Below are 22,057 nucleotides of genomic sequence, written 5' to 3'. Positions count from 1 at the left end.
TTTGGTTGGTACAATATTATAAGCATAACCTATTCTAATGCTAAAATTCAGTTGTTTCGTTATTAAAATTTAGTGTCAGTACTAAACATAAAATATATTATATTATATTGTCTATGGTAAATATGTTTATTTACATGACCACCTCCATAAAGTGGCAGCACTGTTAACACTAACTGTCACTTTTATTAGTGCCAGTAGTTGACGATGGAGGTGTGGTTTCAATAATATCTGCCATTTTAGGCTTTATAAACGGAAATGGATATAAAACTCGAGCCGGGTGAGGAGGAATCTGACCCAGAATGTCAGCAGCCAGGCTTAAATTGGTTTGACGTGCCAATCAAGCGTTCAAACAGCCCTGATGAAGAATATACTTATATAAAGCAAGAAAATACGGAATCCGCCAATTGCATGACTTTTGAGGTATGTTAACATATAGGTAGGTAAGCTTTGTTATACAAAAACACTGAAGAAGAAACACGAAACCAAAATATATAACAGTAAAGATGGGAAAAGTATTACCTTGGCTGCTGACCAGTGGCGGAGGGTGGAGGTAGGCTGTTAAGATCCGCCATAAATAGTGCACATTAACCTTTTCAGTCAAATGTATATGTTTTTATTAAAATAAGACTACAATTTAGAGATGGTATTGGTTGGGTTTTAAAAATCAGTTAAACCCCTGTCTCAACCAAACCATAATAGTATTGGTATATTTTAGGCGATATGACAAAATTGTGCACATTTTTTCATTCTTACTTATTTGTTTTCATTAGATTAAGAATACGTATTACACATATTGTTGGTTCATTTTTTTAATTCATCAAGCTTTGCCTAAACAACTATAATAGATAACAATTATTATTCTATCTATAAAATATCCAAATTTGTGTATGATTTAATTGCATAATTTTAGATATTTTATAGATATACGAGTTTTTTTTACTATTATCTATTATGGCTTGGTTTTCGCAGGCTTTAATTGAATTTAAAAAACTAACCAACACCATCTGTAAAATGTAGTCTTATTTCAATGAAAACAAGTATCTATGACTGACAAAGTTTAGTGTGCAATATTTATGGCGGATCTTAACAGCCTACATCCACCCCTCGCCACTGCTGTTTACCTATTCATTTAGAGACAATTGTACACTATTATTACTAGTATAATGTGTCACATGTATCAAATAATATAATATAAGCACAATTTTAGATTCTATCAAAAAGGTTATTTCAAATAATTTGGACCATAAATAGAAGGCGACTGGATACGTTATTTTGGTTCTCGTCTGTTTAGTGGAATCCAGCGGCAAACAAATTTTGAAAATAGCTGATATGCTGGATTATTTGTTAGGGTAGGTTGTCATTCTTGAATAATTCATGAATTTTGCCGAAATCGGCTATGGAAATCACCGCTGTTCCTTCCTGAGTTCTAGTAAACATACTTGTACTCTCAGAGTAATAATATAAAGAGAGTGTGTATTGTTTGGTAAAATGAAGCCGTGTTTCTTGCGTATAACGCACAGTAGAATCTCAATAATTGTATTATTATTAACTTAACTATGAAACGGTAAACACAACATTGTTGACCATATTATTTCCTATTAACTCATTCGCTGCTGACTAGATAATGATTTTTCAATTACCACCTTTAAAATGCACGTTAACTACATCGATCGTCCGCCTGGTCATTACGCACCAGGGGCCCGATTTTAGAACTTGCGAGTGCCAGCTGCCCGGTCGACATGACGTCATATGACATCATTGTGACGTACTACCGGAGTGATAATAGCGCTCGAGAATATAACGCTACTCCGACAGCTGCGCTATTCATTGTCACCATACACATATAGGTGTTTCATCGTAATAATATCTACGGTGGGCACTGCGCGCGGGCGACATGCCTAGAGCGTGTATTGGGCTGACGTCACAATTACGTCATGTCGTCTGATGCCACACGAGTCAATAGTTAGGAAATCGCGGTGCAGGTGCATCTTCAGCGTACAAAGTATTAAATTAAGTAAAAATACTACTAACTTTATATTTAACAAAAAAACAATAAACTTCAGCAGCATGTGTACCCAGTTTTAAATGATTAGTCATTCAAATCAATATTTACCGGCGACGTTTAAAAAAATATTTAATTCAGCCGTAGACATTCTATCTTACTATAACGCATATTGCGGTGATATAAACGTGCGGATTGCTTTCTCACTCGCACATAATATGGTTTGTTGGTACCTATTTTGTTCAGGACTTGCTTGTACCGTTATTTCTTATATGATATTTGAATATATTATTGAAAATTATTGCCGTTTCACTGAAGTAGGTACGGTACGCTCTTAACAATAATGTATCTTCCGGCTACCGCCAGCCTTAGAATTTTAACACAGAACAGATTAATAAATATAATTCAGATAGGGTATACACCAATACACTACATTTTGAAGCAGGGCACGAAAATTAAACACAAATTATAGACATGCAACGGTGTGTGTTGCAATCTTCACATACACCTATATTGAATGAGCGTCGGTTAGTGACGTCCCTAAACAAAATGCCGCCCTCAGGCAGTACCAAACTGCCGCCACATTTATTTTATACAGTAGGTACTTTTTATCAGATGCCAATATCTAAGAAATGTGTTGTATGGATACATTACTAAATACAACTAAATCTAATCTAAATGCCATCTCTGCTTCAAAAGACAATATTGCCAGTCATTTAAACATACACCTGACAACTTCCTAAACTCGCGAGTGGCATATTTAGATAAATTTTAAATTAGGTATGCACGTGTCATTGCTGTTCACGAAGAATGTGATGTCCAATGACAGCGAAAGTAAACTAGACATCGCGAACCCGACAAAAAAATAAAGTCCCGTTAAAACTTTTATAGTAGGTACCTTTGTTTCCAACCAGTGACTCTAGTTTTTGTAATGGAAAGATATTTTCGTTATTATTATTACTAAGTTTAGGTTGACATTTCTATATACAGTACCTAATGATTCTCCTCGATTTGCCGCCCTTTGGGTAACTGCCGCCCCCAAGCGACGCTCATTCTGCCTACCCCCACGACAAGCTTAGAATGAAATATTCTTGACACGTGTTTAAGTTTATCCCATATTCTTTCACACTCGAGATCGGCTGCCCGTTACTCCACACCCGTTAGGTACCTATGTCATTTCGCATTAATTCTGTGTTCCCTGAATTTTAACTAGCTTTCCTTCAACGCTCAAACATAGGGTCATAATTGTTTCCGATTTTTATAATTTATACACCAATCAATCGAGATGTGTTTTTTGATAATCACTTTAATTAATTACATGTAGCTATACTCTTAAACCAGTGCTATACAACCTTTTCTCACCCACGGCACGCCAAAGGTCTTTTCAGAATTCCCCGACACACCACACGTAAAACAATTTATACACTAAAACATGGACCCCACATCCTGAAGGAGGACCCCAGGCTAGGATCTTTGGCCGGTCCCCTTATCTATTGCTAAAGTTAACGACAGTGTGATAATCTAAAATAGCGTTTTTCAAATTGTGTTTGAGGTAAAATTAATGGTATTAATTGTATATTTTGCGATTTTTTTGTATTTATTAATACTTCCACTTGAGTTACGGTCAGTTGTTAGTAGTAATAACGAACTAAACTGAGTCTGAGACTTTTAGGGTTTTTGTATTTTGTTTCAGCATGATCCAAAACATATTGATAACATTAAAGATGAAGCTAACTGTCAAGCCGACTACTGCAAAGATGCATTGAATGACGATGGAATACGTCCAATAGAATATGAAGATCCTGGACCTGGCTGCTCATATACTCAAAGTAGTCCAGTAAGTCAGGTCATAAGTAATATTTTAAAGTTCAATCTGTCAACACGAATTATTAATATATTAAATATATTCGAATAATATACAGTTTCGATTGGAGATAACCAAATTGACTCCAGTCAGTTTTAACTGGCCATGGTGGGTTATCTTCCAAGCTCTATGAGCTTGGACTTGATAACCGGTCAACCTGTCCTTGTGGCAGAGAACTAAAGGAACCAACCCACATCGAGTGTACTCCGAGAGAGAAGAGATGCTCAAATCGGTCCTGTTGGGCCCATCGAGCCGTCCGACCTTGTCGCCTGTATCCTATTGCGGACATGAAGACCTCTTGTGTATTGTAGATTGTATGTATTGTTTCAGCTTTTGTTTTTTGTATCTTACCCAGGTACCTACATCATTAAATTTTATTTTTGTTCCCCATGCTTTTCTCTCCCATGGCGTTTTTTTATTAAATTACGTCTTCCATTAAACTCAGTCATAGTTCACTTGAGACTGTGGCGACTTCAGTCTTGGGTATCTTCTCCTGAGACATTTCCAGGCATAAACAACTGCTGACCGAGGTGGTGTGGAGTCGGTTTGGTGGAGGGTCTATGTTTATGTTGTCTACCGAATTTACTAGTTTAAAACAAAATATAATTACAAGATAAAAATTTGTACTTGTTAGTTTGTAGCTTAAACGATCAAAAAAATTTGTACTTGACATGTCATATTAATTTCCATAGTAACGCACGTATATATTAATATTAATAATTTAGTTGATAGGACCTTGCAACCAATAATGGTGTCGAAATAACTTTTCATACAAAACAGAATAAACTGAAAATGAATTCAATTCTACTTAAAGATGGCTATCAGTATTAAAATAATGCATTGGCATAGTGTTCTGTTATATTCTAAAAGTTTCAAATGTCTAGCTAATCGGGAAATTAGTTAAAAATCGATTGAAGATTTGTACTGGAGAAACAACCACCGGACAAATAAGAATACAGCCTAATTCAAACGTTGTAAAATACCAATGATTGTTTTAATACTAGAATTTTATAAGGCTCCCTCTTGCTGTAATAGTCAAACTTTTTGGTTGATCCCCATAATGTTCTTTGATACAAAATTTGCTTTAATATCTATCTATTGTAATTTAAAGCGTGATGATGATGTTTATCACAAATTTATTTAGCTTTACATTTCTTCAGTAAAAGCCGTCTCGCATCTATCAATCGCGGTCTTTGTCAAATGGCTTAAGAATCCAAAATGGATTTCATCACATATGGGTATTGAGAGGAATGAAAAAGCTGATGATCCGGCAAAAAACCTGGCCAATCTGACACGCCCTATCAAATGATCCAAGAATGCTTAGACCGGAATGAACCCGTTGTGAAATTATGCCGCGAAAGCATGTGCATAGATTCCTATCTTATAACATCCTTACACAAGAGGAATTGGAATAAACATTTACCCATAGCATTCCCGATACCCTGTTTATTGTTATGTTGAAATGAGCTCAAGCTAAAAATAAGACTATCATAGACAAAAGATTCGATCTCCTCATTATAGAAGGGATTCGCAGTTCTGCGAAGATCATGATTTCCAGGAGGATATTGCACACCTAATAATTATTGTATAATGCCCTAAATATGAACGACACAGAGTAGAGTGGACCTGTGACTTGTATATGTACTTAAGGAAGTCAAATGTGCCCTGGCGTTGTGGAAAATGTATTAAAAAATTTATTTGAGGGCTTGGACAACGGATCCTCACACATACGAAAAAAGGCGATAGTATGACAGACTAAACCTTGGTACAATTATAAAACATTAACAAAATATACCCATCACTCTTTCTTAAGTCCATAATATGCATATCATCATGCTCCGTATCATAGCCCCCACATCCTGAAGCGGGCCCCCAGGCTAGGATCTTTGAAGGCCCCCCTACCTATCGCTAAATAAAATGGCAGTGTGACGCTCTACAGTAGGGTTTTCCAAATGGTGTACTCGTTAAAATTAATGTGTACCTATATTTAGTGTTTTTTGTATTTTTGAATTCATCTATTTGAATTCTGGAGTTGTCGAGTATCGATACATAATCAAACATTGTATCGTACAACTACATAATTTTAAATAATACTAATATTGAAGATAAATAGGGCCGCAGGCGACTTTTTTGTTTGCTCTTCGAGAGAATTTTTGACGTGTGTTTAAATCACTTGTCTGGTCGATTCGCCACGCCGGGCCCTTCTAAGCCCGAGCTCCCAGGCTAGAGCCCTGCCAGCCCCCCCTTTGTGGGGGCCATGCTCCGTATACAAGTGCCAAGTGGGTTATTCACCCCTCCCACCCACTAATTTTTAAGGCTTTCCCGAGGCAAGGGAATCCAATTGCTTATCTATTTACTCTTATACGATGAACATCTTCAAAATTAATGTTTCAAACTGACAACTCTGATCTAAGGCTTAGCGGCTTTTAGGAATTATAGCTCTCATTAAACCTGGAAGTTATAATTATTGTTAATAGTGTTTTGTAGTTTGTGTTCGTCTCTCTTAACATTATTTGATAAAAAAGGTACGGAAGTGCTTGTTGGTATGGTGGGTGAAAACGGGACATACTAGTATTGATACCTGGACAACTGGACGCCACGCAATTCAAATATTATTTATGTTTATTTTATTGTAATATGATTTAATAGTTGGTGAGAATTTAAATATGCACATGTAAATAATGATTTAATCGTGCATATGTTTAAGTTCCAATGAAAGAAGAGTTTTTTTTTATTTTAAATAAAGCCTTAGGCATGGTAATTCTCAATTCGCAATAAAAAAAATTATGTTAAGAGTAAAATGAATAAAAACTACTAAGTAGTAGATAGAAACTGATTAAAATTCCTCGTCTACGTTCTGTATACGTGTCTACGACAATGCGGCATCCAATTTTCCTGGCGTTCAGTTGTCCCATTCCCGATACTGTGATCAACTTCATTTTATTCTTAAGAATATTAGTCTCTCTAAGGGTTTTTGATGGTAATATTTTATATAACTTTAATATGCTACAGTTTTTTTTTATTTTGGCAGTTTCTACGTGGAAAAGATGACTATTTGACCGCTAATATAACGAATTCCGAAGAGAAAATAATCTCAAATGATACAAAAGGATTTCAGAAAAAGACTTCAGTAAATAAAACCTCTCACTTTACTCCTATGGAATATAATTTCAAACGTATTCGAATACCAGACAAACCTAATGTGGAATCTGCAGTACTGCACGACGAAGTTGAAATAAAAGATGATGGCATTAAAACTGAGATATTGCTTCTACCCGAGAAAAAAGCTTGGATATCATTGACCAGAAGTATTTTTAATGAGCGGAATTTCGTATGTAATCAGTGCTTCGAATTATTTTCTACGCCCGATCTTTTATCCAAACATAAAGTTATGCATGATAATTCATCCTTTGAATATATTAAAAGAACCGTTGAGTTAATGAGAGCTCGTCAAATGATTGGAAAAACTGAAAATGCTCAAGTAAAAAAGCATGATAACATGACAAATAAACTGTTCCAGTGTAGTATATGTGGCTACAAATGCAAGCAATTGATTCATCTAAGAAGACACGAAATGGTTCATAGTGGCGAAAAGCCATACGGATGCGATTTATGCGAATACAAATGTAAACAACTAAGTCATTTAAAACGACACAAAATGGTTCATAGCGGAGAAAAACCTTTTAAATGCAACGTTTGCGGTTACTCGTGCTCTGAATCAACTCAATTAAAGAAACACCAAGCAGGACATAACGGAGAAAGCACTCTAAATTGCGAGTTATGCGAATTCAAATGCACGAATTCTGTAGATTTTAAATTACATAAAATAATACACAGCACCGAAAGGCCGTACAAGTGTAATGTGTGTGAATATAGATGCAAACAATTGATTCATCTCAAACGGCACGAAATGGTTCATAGCGGTGAGAAACCGTTTGAATGCGATTTATGTGAGTACAAGTGCAAGCAGTTGAGTCATTTAAAGCGACATAAAATGGCACACCTCGGCGAAAAGCCGCATAAGTGTAACTTGTGTGATTATAAATGCTCAGAAAAAAATCAATTAAATAGACATAAGATGGTGCACAGCGGAGAAAAACCTTTTAAATGCGACTTGTGTGAATACATATGTACGAATTCTGTGAATTTAAAAAGACACAAAAGGGTTCACAGTTCTGAAAAACCCTTCAAGTGTAACTTATGTGAGTATAGTTGTAAACGTTCCGAAGACTTGAAAAAACATCAAAAAGTTCACCTGAAACGAGCAAGCCAAGAAATTTTAATGATGTAGTTTTATTTTGTTTTTTGGTTTGTTTTGTGGTCTTTACATGCTTTGTCATATGCCATTGGAAGACGCAAAAAAGAGTAGGCGATGTGATATATATTACTTTTCGTCAGAGCGTCATGACTGAAAATCATGATCAGATTTCTCTACCGAACGGCTTCTCAATGGGTCGGGTCTTTCAACTCGGTGTTCTACGACATGCTAGTTCTGCACTGAAAGACCCGTGGTACTCATAAATTGATGCAACCATCTGAGGTATCCACTGTTCGCAATATATCTTGTCTAAAAGACATACAATTACACTATCAATCCTAACAATTATGACAGGCCTCGCGCATTTGATAACCGCGTAAATGAAAGCAAATTGCAATATCTCAAATTGAATACGCACTCTATTGCAGTGGCGAAGGGTATAGGTTTACTGTGGAGATCTGACATAAATAGTGCAAACTAAACTTTGTCAGTCATGTATATTTCTTTTGATTGAATTGAGAATTCAAATTGCAGATGGTACTGAATAGTTTTTAAAATTTAATTGAGCCCTACCTAAAGCAAACGAATCCAAAGTGTCCTCTTCACTTTCACCATGATGAAAGGCTGTTTGGTTCGCTTTCTTATCACTTCATTACTCCTTGAGTCATTATAGCGCACTACCCAATATCCGACACATCATCTGTTCTCGAAGCTCAGTATACGATTGCACTGATCTTTGGTAAAATGCCATGATTCGCTACCATAAATCTGCACCGTCAAAATGCAAGCGTTGAATAGGCAACATTTTGGTTTTATTAAAAATATACATAATGCAATACTAAAAGTAGGTATATAGTCATGCGAATTGACTATTTTATAACCTTTGGATCAAAATAGTATTTACCTCAGTAGGTACAAAAAGTTTTGTAAATAACTTTGGTCCATTTTCGTCCCGTTTTAAGGTAAATAATTATTTCACCAAAAATTTTCTTTTGGCCGCTTGAATTAATGTACTTATTCAAAAGTGACCTCCCACTGTGCCTGAAGCGCAAAGTGTTCAACATGTGTGTGCTTCCCACAATCACATATGCGTGTGAAACATGGACCCTAAGTAAAAGAGAGATCCTTAAACTGCAGAGAATCTGAGAGAGCAGCACAACATGGTATGGAGAGATGCATGCTAGACATAAAGCTAAATGACAAAAAGATGAACGAGTGGATTAGAAAATAGACGAGGGTTTGCGATGTAACAGAGTTCGCTAAAAACCTCAAAATGAAAATTGGCTGAACACAAAGACAATCGTTAGATAAATTTAATCTAGTCACCCAGTGGTACCCAAGAGGTACAAAACGTCCACAAGGTAGACCTAGAATCTGCTGGATCTATGAAATGGTCTGAAAGTTCTGCAGAGGTACGTGGCATCGCAAAGCATAGGACCAAGAGAAGTGGAAACAGCTTGGAGAAGTCGTCATCATGCAGTGGATAGATTCAGGCTAATGATGATGATTTATTTCGCAATGTATTAAAAAAATCGATCGTTTTATCGACCATTTACTGTGGTGGGATTTAGTGTACCACCTATATTAACTTTGACACATCGACTCGAAGATAGGTAACTGTCAAAATATTAGCTTTAAAACAAAATATTTATTCATCCACATAAGTAATATTTAGGTACATTATAGATTGGTAAGCAGCTAATAAATAATATTAATAATAAAAAAACATTTTCCACTTAAGTAGGTAGGTATATGTACTTATATAATAATGCTCAATCTGTGTTAAAAACTAGGGCTTCGAACCGGAACTGCATCGAAAACCGGGAAAACAGTTATTTTGACGGAACAAAACCGGAAACGGAAGTGAAAAAAAATATCCGTTTTTTCGTTTTCGTATGTGTTCAAACACGCGTGTTAATATGGTTATGATCTTATTCCAACTGCAGTTATAGTGCAACACGTCTTACATCCTGGGTCTTGAAAATATTTAAAAATTTATCACCCAGAGCAGAGCTGAAAACCGAAAAACCGGTTTTTTTCAGAACGAAAACCGGAACCAAACTGATATATATTTTTTTACTTAAACTGAAACAAAAAAAAAAACGGCACGAAGTCCTGGTAAAAACGACGCTGAACATAATGTAATTTAAATATGTATATACATGGTAATAATCAATCGAAACGTATGCCGATGATGACCGAGCGGTAACGTGTAGTCATATAATGTCGTAAATCGCAAGTCTGGTAAAGTCTCATGTTTTTCAATGTCTCTTTTGACTCAGAGTATGGACCTAATAATCTCTTAATACAAACCTTCACTCAGTGGCGCTCTATATGACCCTCTTAGGATCTAACATGGTAATGTAACGCAAGCAGCGTTCGACCCCCCGATCGCCCGTCGACCCTTCCATCGTAATCAATGTGGAAGCCAATCAGGGGCCTTATGTTGTAACTTGCGAGTTGAAGTCGCCCGGCGTTATGGCGTCATATGACATCATTGTGACGTACTACCGGAGTGAGTCAATACCATTCGAGAAATTAACGCTTCTCTAATACTGGCGTTATCCATTGTCCCCATACACAAATAGGTGTTTCAGCATAATAATATCTATGGTGAGCCGTGCGCATTGTCGATGCGTGTATTGAGCTTACGTCACAATTACGTCATGTCGTCGGGTGACTTCATGTCACAAGTTATAACATAGGGCACCAGCGCGGGGAATGAAAGAGGCATACATACATAACTCAGCCACGAGACGTGGTAATCTAGGCACCAAGCAGTAATGATATGAATCACCAATTATTTTTTTAACAGTTCAACTCTTAGTTTTTGACGTCCATAAATGCATGTACCTAGCGTATCACCTGAAGAATAGTATCAATATTGCATATAACATAAAAACTTCCGACGAATCTCAATTTGTACATAATAATATAATAAAACTTCCTATGTAATGGGAGTGTGTTTAATTTAATTTATTAGGTATCCGAAATACAACTTTGTATTAGCTATGATCAATGAATTTAACATAGGTTGGTTCACAATAAAAATATGCATTAACCACTTGTTTTATTCAAACGAAAAATATAAGGTAGGTAAGTATTTCATAAGTATAAGATTCAGATAATGGTGTATACCAGAGGGGGCCAACTTTTTGGATGGAGGGCCAAACTCAAGAATTCAAAATGAGCGGCGGGCCGCAAGTAAAATACCATTTTTAGATATTATACACTATTTATTATCACGAAAAATAAACATTATAAAAAAATTAACGAGAAGAATAAAACTGTTGCACATTTTTTAACATTTTTTTTGAATTCAGGTGTTAATTTTGTAGTTGATATTCTCAAAACTACTTGTAAATGGGCATCGGAGATATTTGATCGTAAAGAATTTTTATTGAGGTTCATGATCGAAAATGTTTGTTCACATAATGGTTGATCGAAAAATAACGAACATTTTTCTAGCATAATCTTTAAGTTGGTCGAATTTGTCTGAATTAAGGGCATTGTAAAATTTGGAGATTTCTTCACGACGATGCAATTCTCTTAAATCAGTGTCACACTGCAGATCAATAATCTCAAGTTGTAGCTCTGTTGGTACACTATCAATATCTATTGAAAATGGATAGCGTACTATTGCTAAGCATGTCTCAATTTTTCGGAAGTCACCAAACCTTTGTGGAAAATCGTCATTCAGAGCTTTAATAATTTTACTATATTCTTAAAATTTATATTCTGGTATATTCATCACAGTGATGTCCCTAGACAAATTGCCGCCCTTAGGCAGCGCCAAAATGCCGCCCCATTTTTTTATCATCCTTTCATGACTCCAATATCTAAGAAATGTGTTGTATGAAAACAAAATATACCTATACCACTAAATATAATTAAAAGACATCTCTGCTACAATAGACAATATTGCGAGTCCACTGTTTCAGATACATTTAAAATACACCCGATAACTTCCAAAACTCGCGAGTAATAGATATAGTGCATAAATATTTAGTTACATTTTAAATTACCTATGTAAGTACCTATCTATAATACAAATAATATTTGAAAATTTGCAGGTGTTATTGCTTCTCATTATGGACGTGACGTCCAAGGACAACGGAAGTAAACTAGACATCGCGAACCCGACAAAAAAATTACAGTCCTGTTAAGCCTTTTATGTTAATTAATTAATAAATTTTGGTTCCAACCAGTGAGCTGATTTTTTTAATGGAAAGATATTTTCGTCATTACTAAGTTTAGGTAGGTAGTTGTTTTCTATATATTATAACTAATGATTCTCCTCGATTTGCCGCCCTTCGAGAAACTGCCACCCCTAAGCGACGCTCAATCTGCCTACCCCCACGGGACGTCACTGATTCGGCAACTTCAAAGTTGGAAAGTGGTCCACGTTGTTATTTGATATTTGTCGAAGGAATAACTTGAGTTTTAATTGAAATCCATTCAAACTGTTTACCATATCATGATCATATATTTTTTTCCTTGCAACGCGGAGTTAAAAGTATTTAAATGTGTCACGATGTTCAACGTAGAAAATAGTGGTTACATAGTGTGAGTTGAGACGCACGGAAGACGTACTGAGATAATACATTGACGAAACAACAAATTCTTCAAATTTTAATCTATTGTCAATATTTTTTTAAAAATTATAAAAAAGTTATTCGTAATCAGAAGTACTTACAATTATTGATGGCGGGCCGCAAAAAAATACCCGGCGGGACGCAGTTTGACCCCCCCCCCCCGCCCCTGGTGTATACTCTGTATTATGTAAACGGCGTATCCAGCGTGTGGTCCAAGCCAGAGAACTACTGACAATTTTAGCACCCGTGCTTACAACTTGGATACAAGATTTTGAGAGATGGTCAACAGCATTCCCCATTTTGTCATTCAAGGAAAGGTCGATGGTAAGCGTAGCAGAGGACGGCGCCGCATTTCGTGGCTTAGAACCTCCGTGATTGGTACGAGTGCAGCTCCACTGAACTGTTCCGGGTAACAGAGGACAAATCTAGGATCGCCTTGATGGTGGCCGACCTCCGCTAAGGATGGCTCAATAAGAAGACGAATCAACTTATTGATAGACATTTCCCATTTATTGTATTTTTTTAAATTTTAGGTAACTACCCAATACTTCTTCCTGTGCTAGCAAATGCGGTGTGGTGTGAGACTTGTTATTTAGTACCTACCTAGTAAAAAATAAAAATTATAAAGTTAATTTTTTATACAGGTAGGTACCTATTGTTTTTAAAATATCTTATATAAATATACATTATTAATTATTACATAGCTATCTTAAAATATCACTAATAACAACAAATGGAGTTCAATTACTGATGTACCTACATTAATTATTATTATAGGTATGTAAACTAGCAAGTTGCTAACATCTATTTTATCGTCTTCATCTGCAAACCAGCCAACTGCACATTTGTCCAAAAATGATATTTTGATGTTATAAAGCATGACGTTTTCTATGCTCACACAAAACTCCTAGGTAACCCTATAATTTTATTCAATGCGTTATCGTTCTTCACATAAAACAGCCAACTGCAGGTGCAAAATTTCCAATATCATAAACGGAACACTCCGCTCTTTATAATTATAGGTAATATAAAAGATAAGCTAAAATAGTATATTAATTCATTGTGCAGCTTATTAAAAAAAATCAAAGTGTATTATTTTTGCATTGTTTAAATTCCGCTCGATAGTTATGCGTCAATTACATTGGGCTACTTTATGAGCTGCTTGTTAGCGAATTTATAATCTGCCTGTAAAGTCGCCCAGTGTCAGCATCTAACAAGCTAACAAGCAGATTGTAAACAATCTACCGAGAAAAATTGAAAGCCTGTCAATTTTACACGCTACACGCCGGCATGTGGGGTTACTGCGTCTGCGCAGTAGAGCGTAGTAGTGACCTCCCGGTAAAAAAACGAACTACGTTCTGTCAAAATAGTTGCTGGCTTGTGGTTTCTCGGCGAATGGAAAGTTTTGTGTGTTATCAACACAATTGCAGTAGGTAGCTGAATCGCCCGCTTTTAAATTCGCCAACAAACTGCTCGTAAAGTAGCTCATTGTAATTGACGCATTAAATTATTATGTTTTTCTCCTTTCTGCCTCAGAAAACAATTTAGCCAAATGGAGTTAGCCGGTTTGCAGACTAAGCAGTCGATTAATACAACCTTCTTGGAGGCCCATATTATGATTTGGGACTTTTGACTTCCTTAGACAAAGTGCCGGCCGATTGCCGTACCCTTTAATTTTTAGTTTCAAATTGTCGGAAAACTCGATAGGTAGGTAGGTAGGTACTTATTTATCTATTATATTAGGTAAGTACATAGGTATTTATTTAAGAATAGGTATGTTGAACACACAATAATAAAATTAATACTATCACCAAAAAATTTAAATTCATAAAAACACCATCTACTTAGTGAGAATTTGAGTATTTCCATAAAATAAATTTTAAAATAATGGTGGGTTAGTGTACGTGCAAGCCTGTGGTATTGACAGGTATGGAGGCACCGTTGTAAAACTTTTGCCTGTGCAATAAACCGCCATTACAATAATAATATTTTCTTCGTAGTACAACAATAATAATAGGTAAGTAGTGATATCGTCAAGATTGTTATGCTTCATGCTGCTCCTAGCAGTGCATGACCAGTCTACCCCCACAGTACATCATGACGTATTATGAACTTTTAATCGGATAAGTATATTAATAAAAATTAAAAAACAAAGAACATTATTGACAAACCAAAACAAAAAAAAAATTCGGAGTTTAAAATAAAGCCATCGACTTTGATTCGAAACCTAATGTCTCGAATTTGCATAGATTTTTTAAAAGAGCTTCTGAATTTGTGAATATTTTTTTTGTGAGAAACACGTAGGTACCTACTACCTATTTTATAATAATTTTCCCTGAAATACTTTAACTTCTTGAACAAGATGGCAACACTAATTATTATTGTCGATGGAAACGTTACATGCCACGTTGTATTGTGGCTTAGGTACATTTTATTCTCAAATTTACAAAATGGATATCAAAATTGAACCGGAAGACGATGGACCGCCTGAGAAAAACACAGGGTCATCATCCGATATTCATAATCAACATGACGTATATTGTAATGAATCCCAAAACGAAGTCCATTCAAATGTCAATCGATTTGTGAAAACGGAAGAGGTTAAAATTGAATACGACAATCAGGATATTACGGAGGTATTTATTTATTTAAGAAAACGAAACATTGTGGCATTATAAATCAAAATTCGAGACGTTCACTAGATTCACAATAAAAAAATTATAACGCTATTTGCGCTTATGAGCGGAATATTTGTTAGCCATTCGTTATATTCATCTGCTCCTTCCTTAGCAGAATTTGAAATAGCACATTGCGAAAGATATTCATATACTAAGCATACCAAGCTAAGCTGTTCTTCAGATATTCGTATTTAGCGGCCTTCCTGGACTTAAATCTCCAGGTTGAAGTTCTCTTGGGGTATCGGCAGCACGTGGCAGAGCCAGGATCAACGTTGCCTCTTCACTCTACACATGATGAGAGGAAGCTTGGTGCGTTCTCCTATCTAAGCTACTTTACGAGCTGTTTATTGGTGAATTTAAAAGCGAGCGATTCAGCTACTACGATTTGATGATTACACACAAAACTTTCCATTCGCTGAGAAGCCAACAAGCTAGCGACTATTTTGACAGAACGTAGTTCGTTTTTTTACCGGGAGGTCACTACTACGCTCTATTGCGCAGACGCAGTATGCCCACACGCCGGCGTCTAGCGTGTAAAGTTAACCGGCTTTCAACTTTTTTCGGTAGATTGTTAACAATCTGCTTTGTTAGCTTGTTCGATGTAGACACTGGGCGACTTTACAGGCAGATTGTAAATTCTCCAATAAGCAGTTCGTAAAGTAGCTCAATGTCATTGACGCTTTATATCCAGTATCCGTCGCAAACAACAACTGTTCTCGAATCTCAGTATACCTACTTTTGCTCTGAACCTTTGTTAGGTGCCTTGATTGGCAAACCTGTCAGTGACACAGACCTCCCCGATTAAGTATATACGATATTTCAGTTAATATTATGTATACAAACATCTTATTTTAACTATTATCGTAGTTTTAGTTACCTATTAATTTTATGCATGGAAATAAAAACTTATATAGTAACTTACTTTGTTATTGAATGTTTTCTATAAAAAAATCATACGAAAGTCTGGTCGATGTTTTGATACAATGTAATTCAGTTTATCCCTTATCATACCGGACCCGGAAATTTCCGGTTTTTTTTCAAGGCCGTAATTAATCTAATATTTTCAGCCATCTATTGACTTTTTCGAAAAACTTTTGATGCAGTCAAGTAAGCAAAGATTCAAACCACTCTTCTGCATCGTTTGTTAGTAGATACTACTACTATCGACTGGAAACCTTGCCGGTATTGATTGAGCGCACATAAGTGAAACAGCAAATAATTTTCAACAGTAATTGGATCAAAATTTCGCAGTAGTCGCCAATCGGAGACTGACAACAGGTGTGAGCACGTCAATTTGTTTTGTGATGGCGTCGGAGGAATATATTCTTAAATCGTGTAAAGATGACAAAAAAACGTTTTGCATGTACTTGAAAAAGAAAACATGTCAATGAATATACTATTATTATTACGAATATAATAATAAACATAACATTAAAAAGACGAATGTTGAATTTTTATGACACATTATATTTCGTTCGGCTCGCGTCATTTGCACAATCCGCGCATCGTCTAGTCACGATCTTTTTAGATCATGCCTCAGCTAAAGTATAGCCTTAACGGCCCACGTGCTCGTCGTAGGTCAAAATTGAGTTTTTTATGTATTTTCTAAAAATTAATAAATGTAAAAAATCTTAACACCACTGTACAGTTATGTACCGAAATATGACTATATTCTAAAACATTAGAGCGAGAAGTTTAAAAGAATACTATTTTATGTAACAAAAATACTTTATGCAGTCATCAAATGTTTAAAATAACTATAAAGGATAATAAGGCTGCAAAATTATATAAATAGATTATCTACAACGTTTAAGGAGTGTCCAGGATCATGGTTTGAAAATACAATAAAAACTCAATTTGACCTTCGACGAGCATGTCCCCCCTTAAGAAAAGCCAAAAATATTTAATCAAATAGTTGTCAGGTGGAGGTAGACTGTTAAGATCCGCCACAAATAGTGCACACTAAACTTTGCAGTCATACCTATTTGTTTTCATTGAAATATGACCACAGTTTATAGATGGTATTGGTTAGTTTTTAAAATTCAATTAAACCCTGCGAAACCAAGCCATCATAGATAATAGTCAAAAAATACTATATACTATAAATAATAATAATTAAAATTACGCAATTAAATCATACAAAGCTTTGTATATTTTATAGATATAATAATATAGTTTGGTTAGGCAGGGCTTAATGAATTAAAAAAAATGAACCAACAAATTTTTTAATATGTATATAAAGTAGGAGCGTACTTCAGTGAACCGGCAAATAATTTTCAACAGTAGGTGCGACGAAATTTCTCACTCGTCGCCTGGACTCGCCAATCGGAGACCGATAGACGAAGCGTGCGCACGTGGACTTGTTTTGTCATGCGGTCGGATGAAAATATTTTTAAATCGTTAAAGATGACTAAAAAACTTTACGTATGTATTTAAAAAAACAAAACATTCAATGAATAATACTATTATTTTTAGTAACATAACATTAAATGGACACATTATGGATTTTTATGACAAATTATAGTTCGTTCGGCACGCGTCATTTGCACAATCCGCGCATCGCCTAGCCATGATCTTTTTAGACCATGCCTCAACTGAAGTATAGCCTAATCAAACGATAACAAAATAAGCATGCATGAAAAAGTATGCTCAATTTTGTCTTATCGCCCAAAATATTCGAAAACTATTACATAATTCAATAAAAACAAATACGTATGATTAACAAAGTTTAACGCGCACTGTTTATGGCTGATCTTAACAGCCTACCTCCACCCCGCTCTCTATTGTATGTCTCAGGCAAGTGCATGCGATAAATTATTCACCACCTTCCCTGCGAGTTTGTCAGAAACCGTTTTTTTTTATTCATAATTGCATATTATTGTTTTTTTCCAGAAACGTTTAACAAACCTTCCTAATATAAAATTGGAAACTAATCTAATAGGAATTGGGTTCAAAGAGGAGTATGTTGAATCCGCGCAGCCCGGATGTTCGTATTTAAGCCGTGGACCAGCAAATCAGGTAACTACAAAATATTCTATTGAACAATGCATGTCAAGGCCCCCACAAGGGTGAGGCTGACAGGGTTCTAGCCTAGGGGCCCATGCTCAGGAGGGGCCCGGCGTGGTAAGTCGACCAAATAAGTGAGACAAACACTCTAATATCACATCTAATGCTCTAATAGTTAAAAAAAAGTCGTCTGCGGCGCTATTTTCCTTCGGTAACATTTTTATTTCAAGTTATGTGGTTCAACGATACAATTTTTAATTGTGTATCGATACCGAACAACTCCATAATTCAAATGGATGTATTAAAGTATACAAAAAAATACACTAAATATATTAATTTTACCATTATCATTACATCATTTGGAAAAGCAGAGCGTCCATAGAGGTATTAAGGTAGGTAGAGAGCGTCACACTGCCTTTATCTTTAGCGATAGGTAGGGTGGTCCGCCAAAGATCGTAGCCTGGGGGCCCGCTTCAGGATGTGGGGGCCATGATGCATGTAGTCAATATTACTATCTTTCTAATACACGCTTTATAATAACACACAAATATGGATTCAAGACTACCTAAAGCTTCTGAGGAATTCCTAGTGTCAAGGGTCAAGTTTCGCATTCCTACCATCTTTCTATGCTTAGACCTTGTCCAGATGGCTCATGGGATGGGGTATTTGAAGCTGTCATCTTACCCCCCCCCCCCCGTTTATATAATATATTCATACAGTTACGTTTAGATGTGTGATGTGATATTATATGGGTATCTATTAAGAAAACACGCGTGGGTATTTATATCGTTTTATATTATGTATATAGCCACCGCCATCTTTAGATTAATAAAGCCTGAGCATAACTTTTTATATTTATATTTTCATAACGGTGGTCCATTTTCGATCTGGCAAAATCAGATCCCTGATTGCTTGACATATTGATTCGATCTTTCCGTTTCAAATTGAATTATAAAAAAAATCTCAAATGAAATATAGTAACTATCAGTGTTATTTATAAATAATATACATTCTTGTTATTCATCAGCTGTCAAAGTCAGACTGGTCCTTCACACAAAAACCGGTGGTAATATCGATTTCCAAAAAATTTGTATCATTGACCTATGCATTACATATGTAGAAGGTGTGTTACTGCCTTACGTGCCTTACTATGGAAATCAAAATGACATTTCAGTATTCTATATTTGTTTGTTTGTTGGAAAATAGCTAAAAAATGATTTGTTGACAATTGCCTTGTTTGGCCTAAATTATTAATACATAGAATTGTCAACTTTATATGATTCAACAGAAAATTTAAAGACGTGGTATATAAAAAGTTCTTTTTATTTTGTAATAATTATTTTGCGTTTACTTTAATGCATTGCTATGTATATATTCTTTTAGTTGATTCCTGCATCTTCTAAACTGACATACTTCGCTAGTCTCGGAGAGTCTAAAGATATATCAGTTCAAAAGCCTTACAATGAAATACAGATCGACAAAGTAGACATTAAAAAGGAATACGGGATACGTGAAACAATTACTAATACAGACGCCATATATTCTACTTCTAAACAGAAGCATAGACAAACGAACGTCACAGATCCTAGATTATTAGTGGCTGTTATAAAACTGGAGAAAAAATCGTTTCATAACAAAAATTTTGTATGCTGTATTTGTTTTGATTTTTTTGCCTCGTTATTTTTACTGCAGGCACACAAAGCGTGTCACAAAAAACCAATAATAAAAATATCTAACGACAAGAAAAAACACAAAATAATACATTCTGTTAAAAAGCCGATTAAATGCGATCAATGTGAATACTTATGCGTAGCATCTTGTCGGATGAAACAACACAAAATGACGCATTCTGGTGAAAAGCCATTTAAGTGTGATCAATGTGATTACAAATGTTCGCGATCTTGTGACATGAAATTGCACAAAATTAAACATTCTAGTGAAAAGCCATTGAAATGTGATCCTTGTAATTACTCATGTAAAACATCTCGTGGCATAAAATTGCACAAAATGAAGCATTCTGGAGAAAAGTATATTAAATGTATTCAATGTGACTACTCATGTATAACTTATAGTCTGATGAGGCTACACAAAATGTCACATTCTGGTGAAAAGCCATTGAAGTGCGATCAGTGTGATTACTTATCTATAAAACCTAGTGACATGAAATTACACAAAATGACACATTCTGGTGAAAAGCCTTTTAAATGTGATCAATGCGTTTACTCATGTTTAAAATCAAATAACTTGAAAAGACACAAATTAATGCATTCTGGTGAAAGGCCAATTAAATGTGATCAGTGTGACTATTCATGCAAAACTTTTACTCAGATAAGATTACACAAAATTACGCATGCCGGTGAAAAGCCATTAAAGTGCGATCAATGTAATTACTCATGTATTAGATCTCATTACATGAAACTCCACAAAACTACACATTCTGCTGAAAAGCCAAATAAATGTGATCAATGTGACTACTCATGCATAACATTGAAACAGATTAGACTACACAAAATGACGCATTCTGATGAAAAGTCATTTAAATGTGATCAATGTGTTTACTTATGTAAAAAATCTAATAACTTGAAATTACACAAAATGACGCATTCTGGTGACAAGCCAATTAAATGTGATCAATGTGAGTACTCATGCATAACATCTTCTCGGCTGAGACTACACAAAATGACGCATTCTGTTGAAAAGCCATTTAAGTGCGATCAATGTGATTACTCATGTATACTCTCTCGTTACATGAAATTCCACAAAATTACACATTATGGTAAAAAGCCAATTAAATGTGATCAATGTGAGTACTCATGCAATACGTCTAGTCAGTTGAGACTACACCAAATGTCGCATTCTTGTGAAAATCCATTTAAATGTGATCATTGTGACTATTCATGCATAACATTCAGTCAGATTGGGCTACACAAAATGACGCATTCTGGTGAAAACTCTTTTAAATGTGATAAATGTACTTTTTCATGCAGACAATCTGACCAATTGAAATCACACAGTAAAATTCATCCTATTGAAAACACTCTTTAATTTGTCATTCATAATATTTACACCTTGTACGAAAAACCAAAGGCATGGTTATTAATATTTAAAAAAAAAAAATATAGTTTTGGAAAATAAATAATTACATATTATATACTTACTATAATATTTTCCTAGTCAAATGTTTGTGATAATCAATGACATATTAAATGGACAACTCACTTCATATCGGCGCGCACGAGAAATTGTGCATGAAAGTCATTCACAGATGTATAGGTAGACGTCACGTGACCATATGATGTATCCATTTCCATTATGCGTTACAAGCTCCGAGAATTTATAGTAATATAACTTTTATTGTAATGGGGTATTAGTGTCATTGCATTAGAAACAGATTCTCGGTTACTTACGACTTCTCGGAGATTAGACGCAAGTGAGCCCAGCGCATCACAGGCGTCTGTCTAATGGTTCTGTCATTCAATTGCAATGAATAAATATTCATCAAATGGCATTTTATTAATAAATAAATACTAACACCTGAAAAGTGATATCCCATCTTTCTTGGAGTGTTTAGTAGATTTTTTTTACAATTTTTAACTAGGCACATTGGCATTTTGTAACACAATAATAACGGCGGAGGCGAAACCTGACAGTCAG

General features: G+C 35.3%; 1 protein-coding gene and 1 long non-coding RNA gene across 2 annotated transcripts; both read left to right on the top strand.

Annotated features, from left to right (window-relative positions):
* Positions 1-205: 205 nt before the first annotated feature.
* Positions 206-13,282, top strand: LOC147076772 (uncharacterized). Its single transcript, XM_085940920.1, has 4 exons — positions 206-420; positions 3,696-3,839; positions 6,898-7,347; positions 13,253-13,282. The coding sequence occupies exons 1-4, from the start codon at positions 256-258 to the stop codon at positions 13,280-13,282; spliced, it is 789 nt and encodes a 262-aa protein (XP_085797046.1). The 5' UTR covers positions 206-255.
* A 1,814-nt stretch (positions 13,283-15,096) lies between these two features.
* Positions 15,097-21,531, top strand: LOC147076771 (uncharacterized). The gene is made up of 3 exons (XR_015069826.1): positions 15,097-15,355; positions 18,290-18,415; positions 19,787-21,531. It is a non-coding gene; the product is annotated as an uncharacterized LOC147076771 (long non-coding RNA).
* The last annotated feature ends 526 nt before the right edge of the window (positions 21,532-22,057 follow it).

The sequence above is a fragment of the Rhyacophila brunnea genome, unplaced genomic scaffold, assembly GCF_057557595.1.
Source record: "Rhyacophila brunnea isolate RB1 unplaced genomic scaffold, BYU_Rbru_1.0 scaffold_13, whole genome shotgun sequence".
Taxonomy (NCBI): Eukaryota; Metazoa; Arthropoda; class Insecta; order Trichoptera; family Rhyacophilidae; genus Rhyacophila; species Rhyacophila brunnea.
Note: the sequence above shows the minus strand (reverse complement) of the source record. Positions and strands in the feature narration are given on the sequence as shown.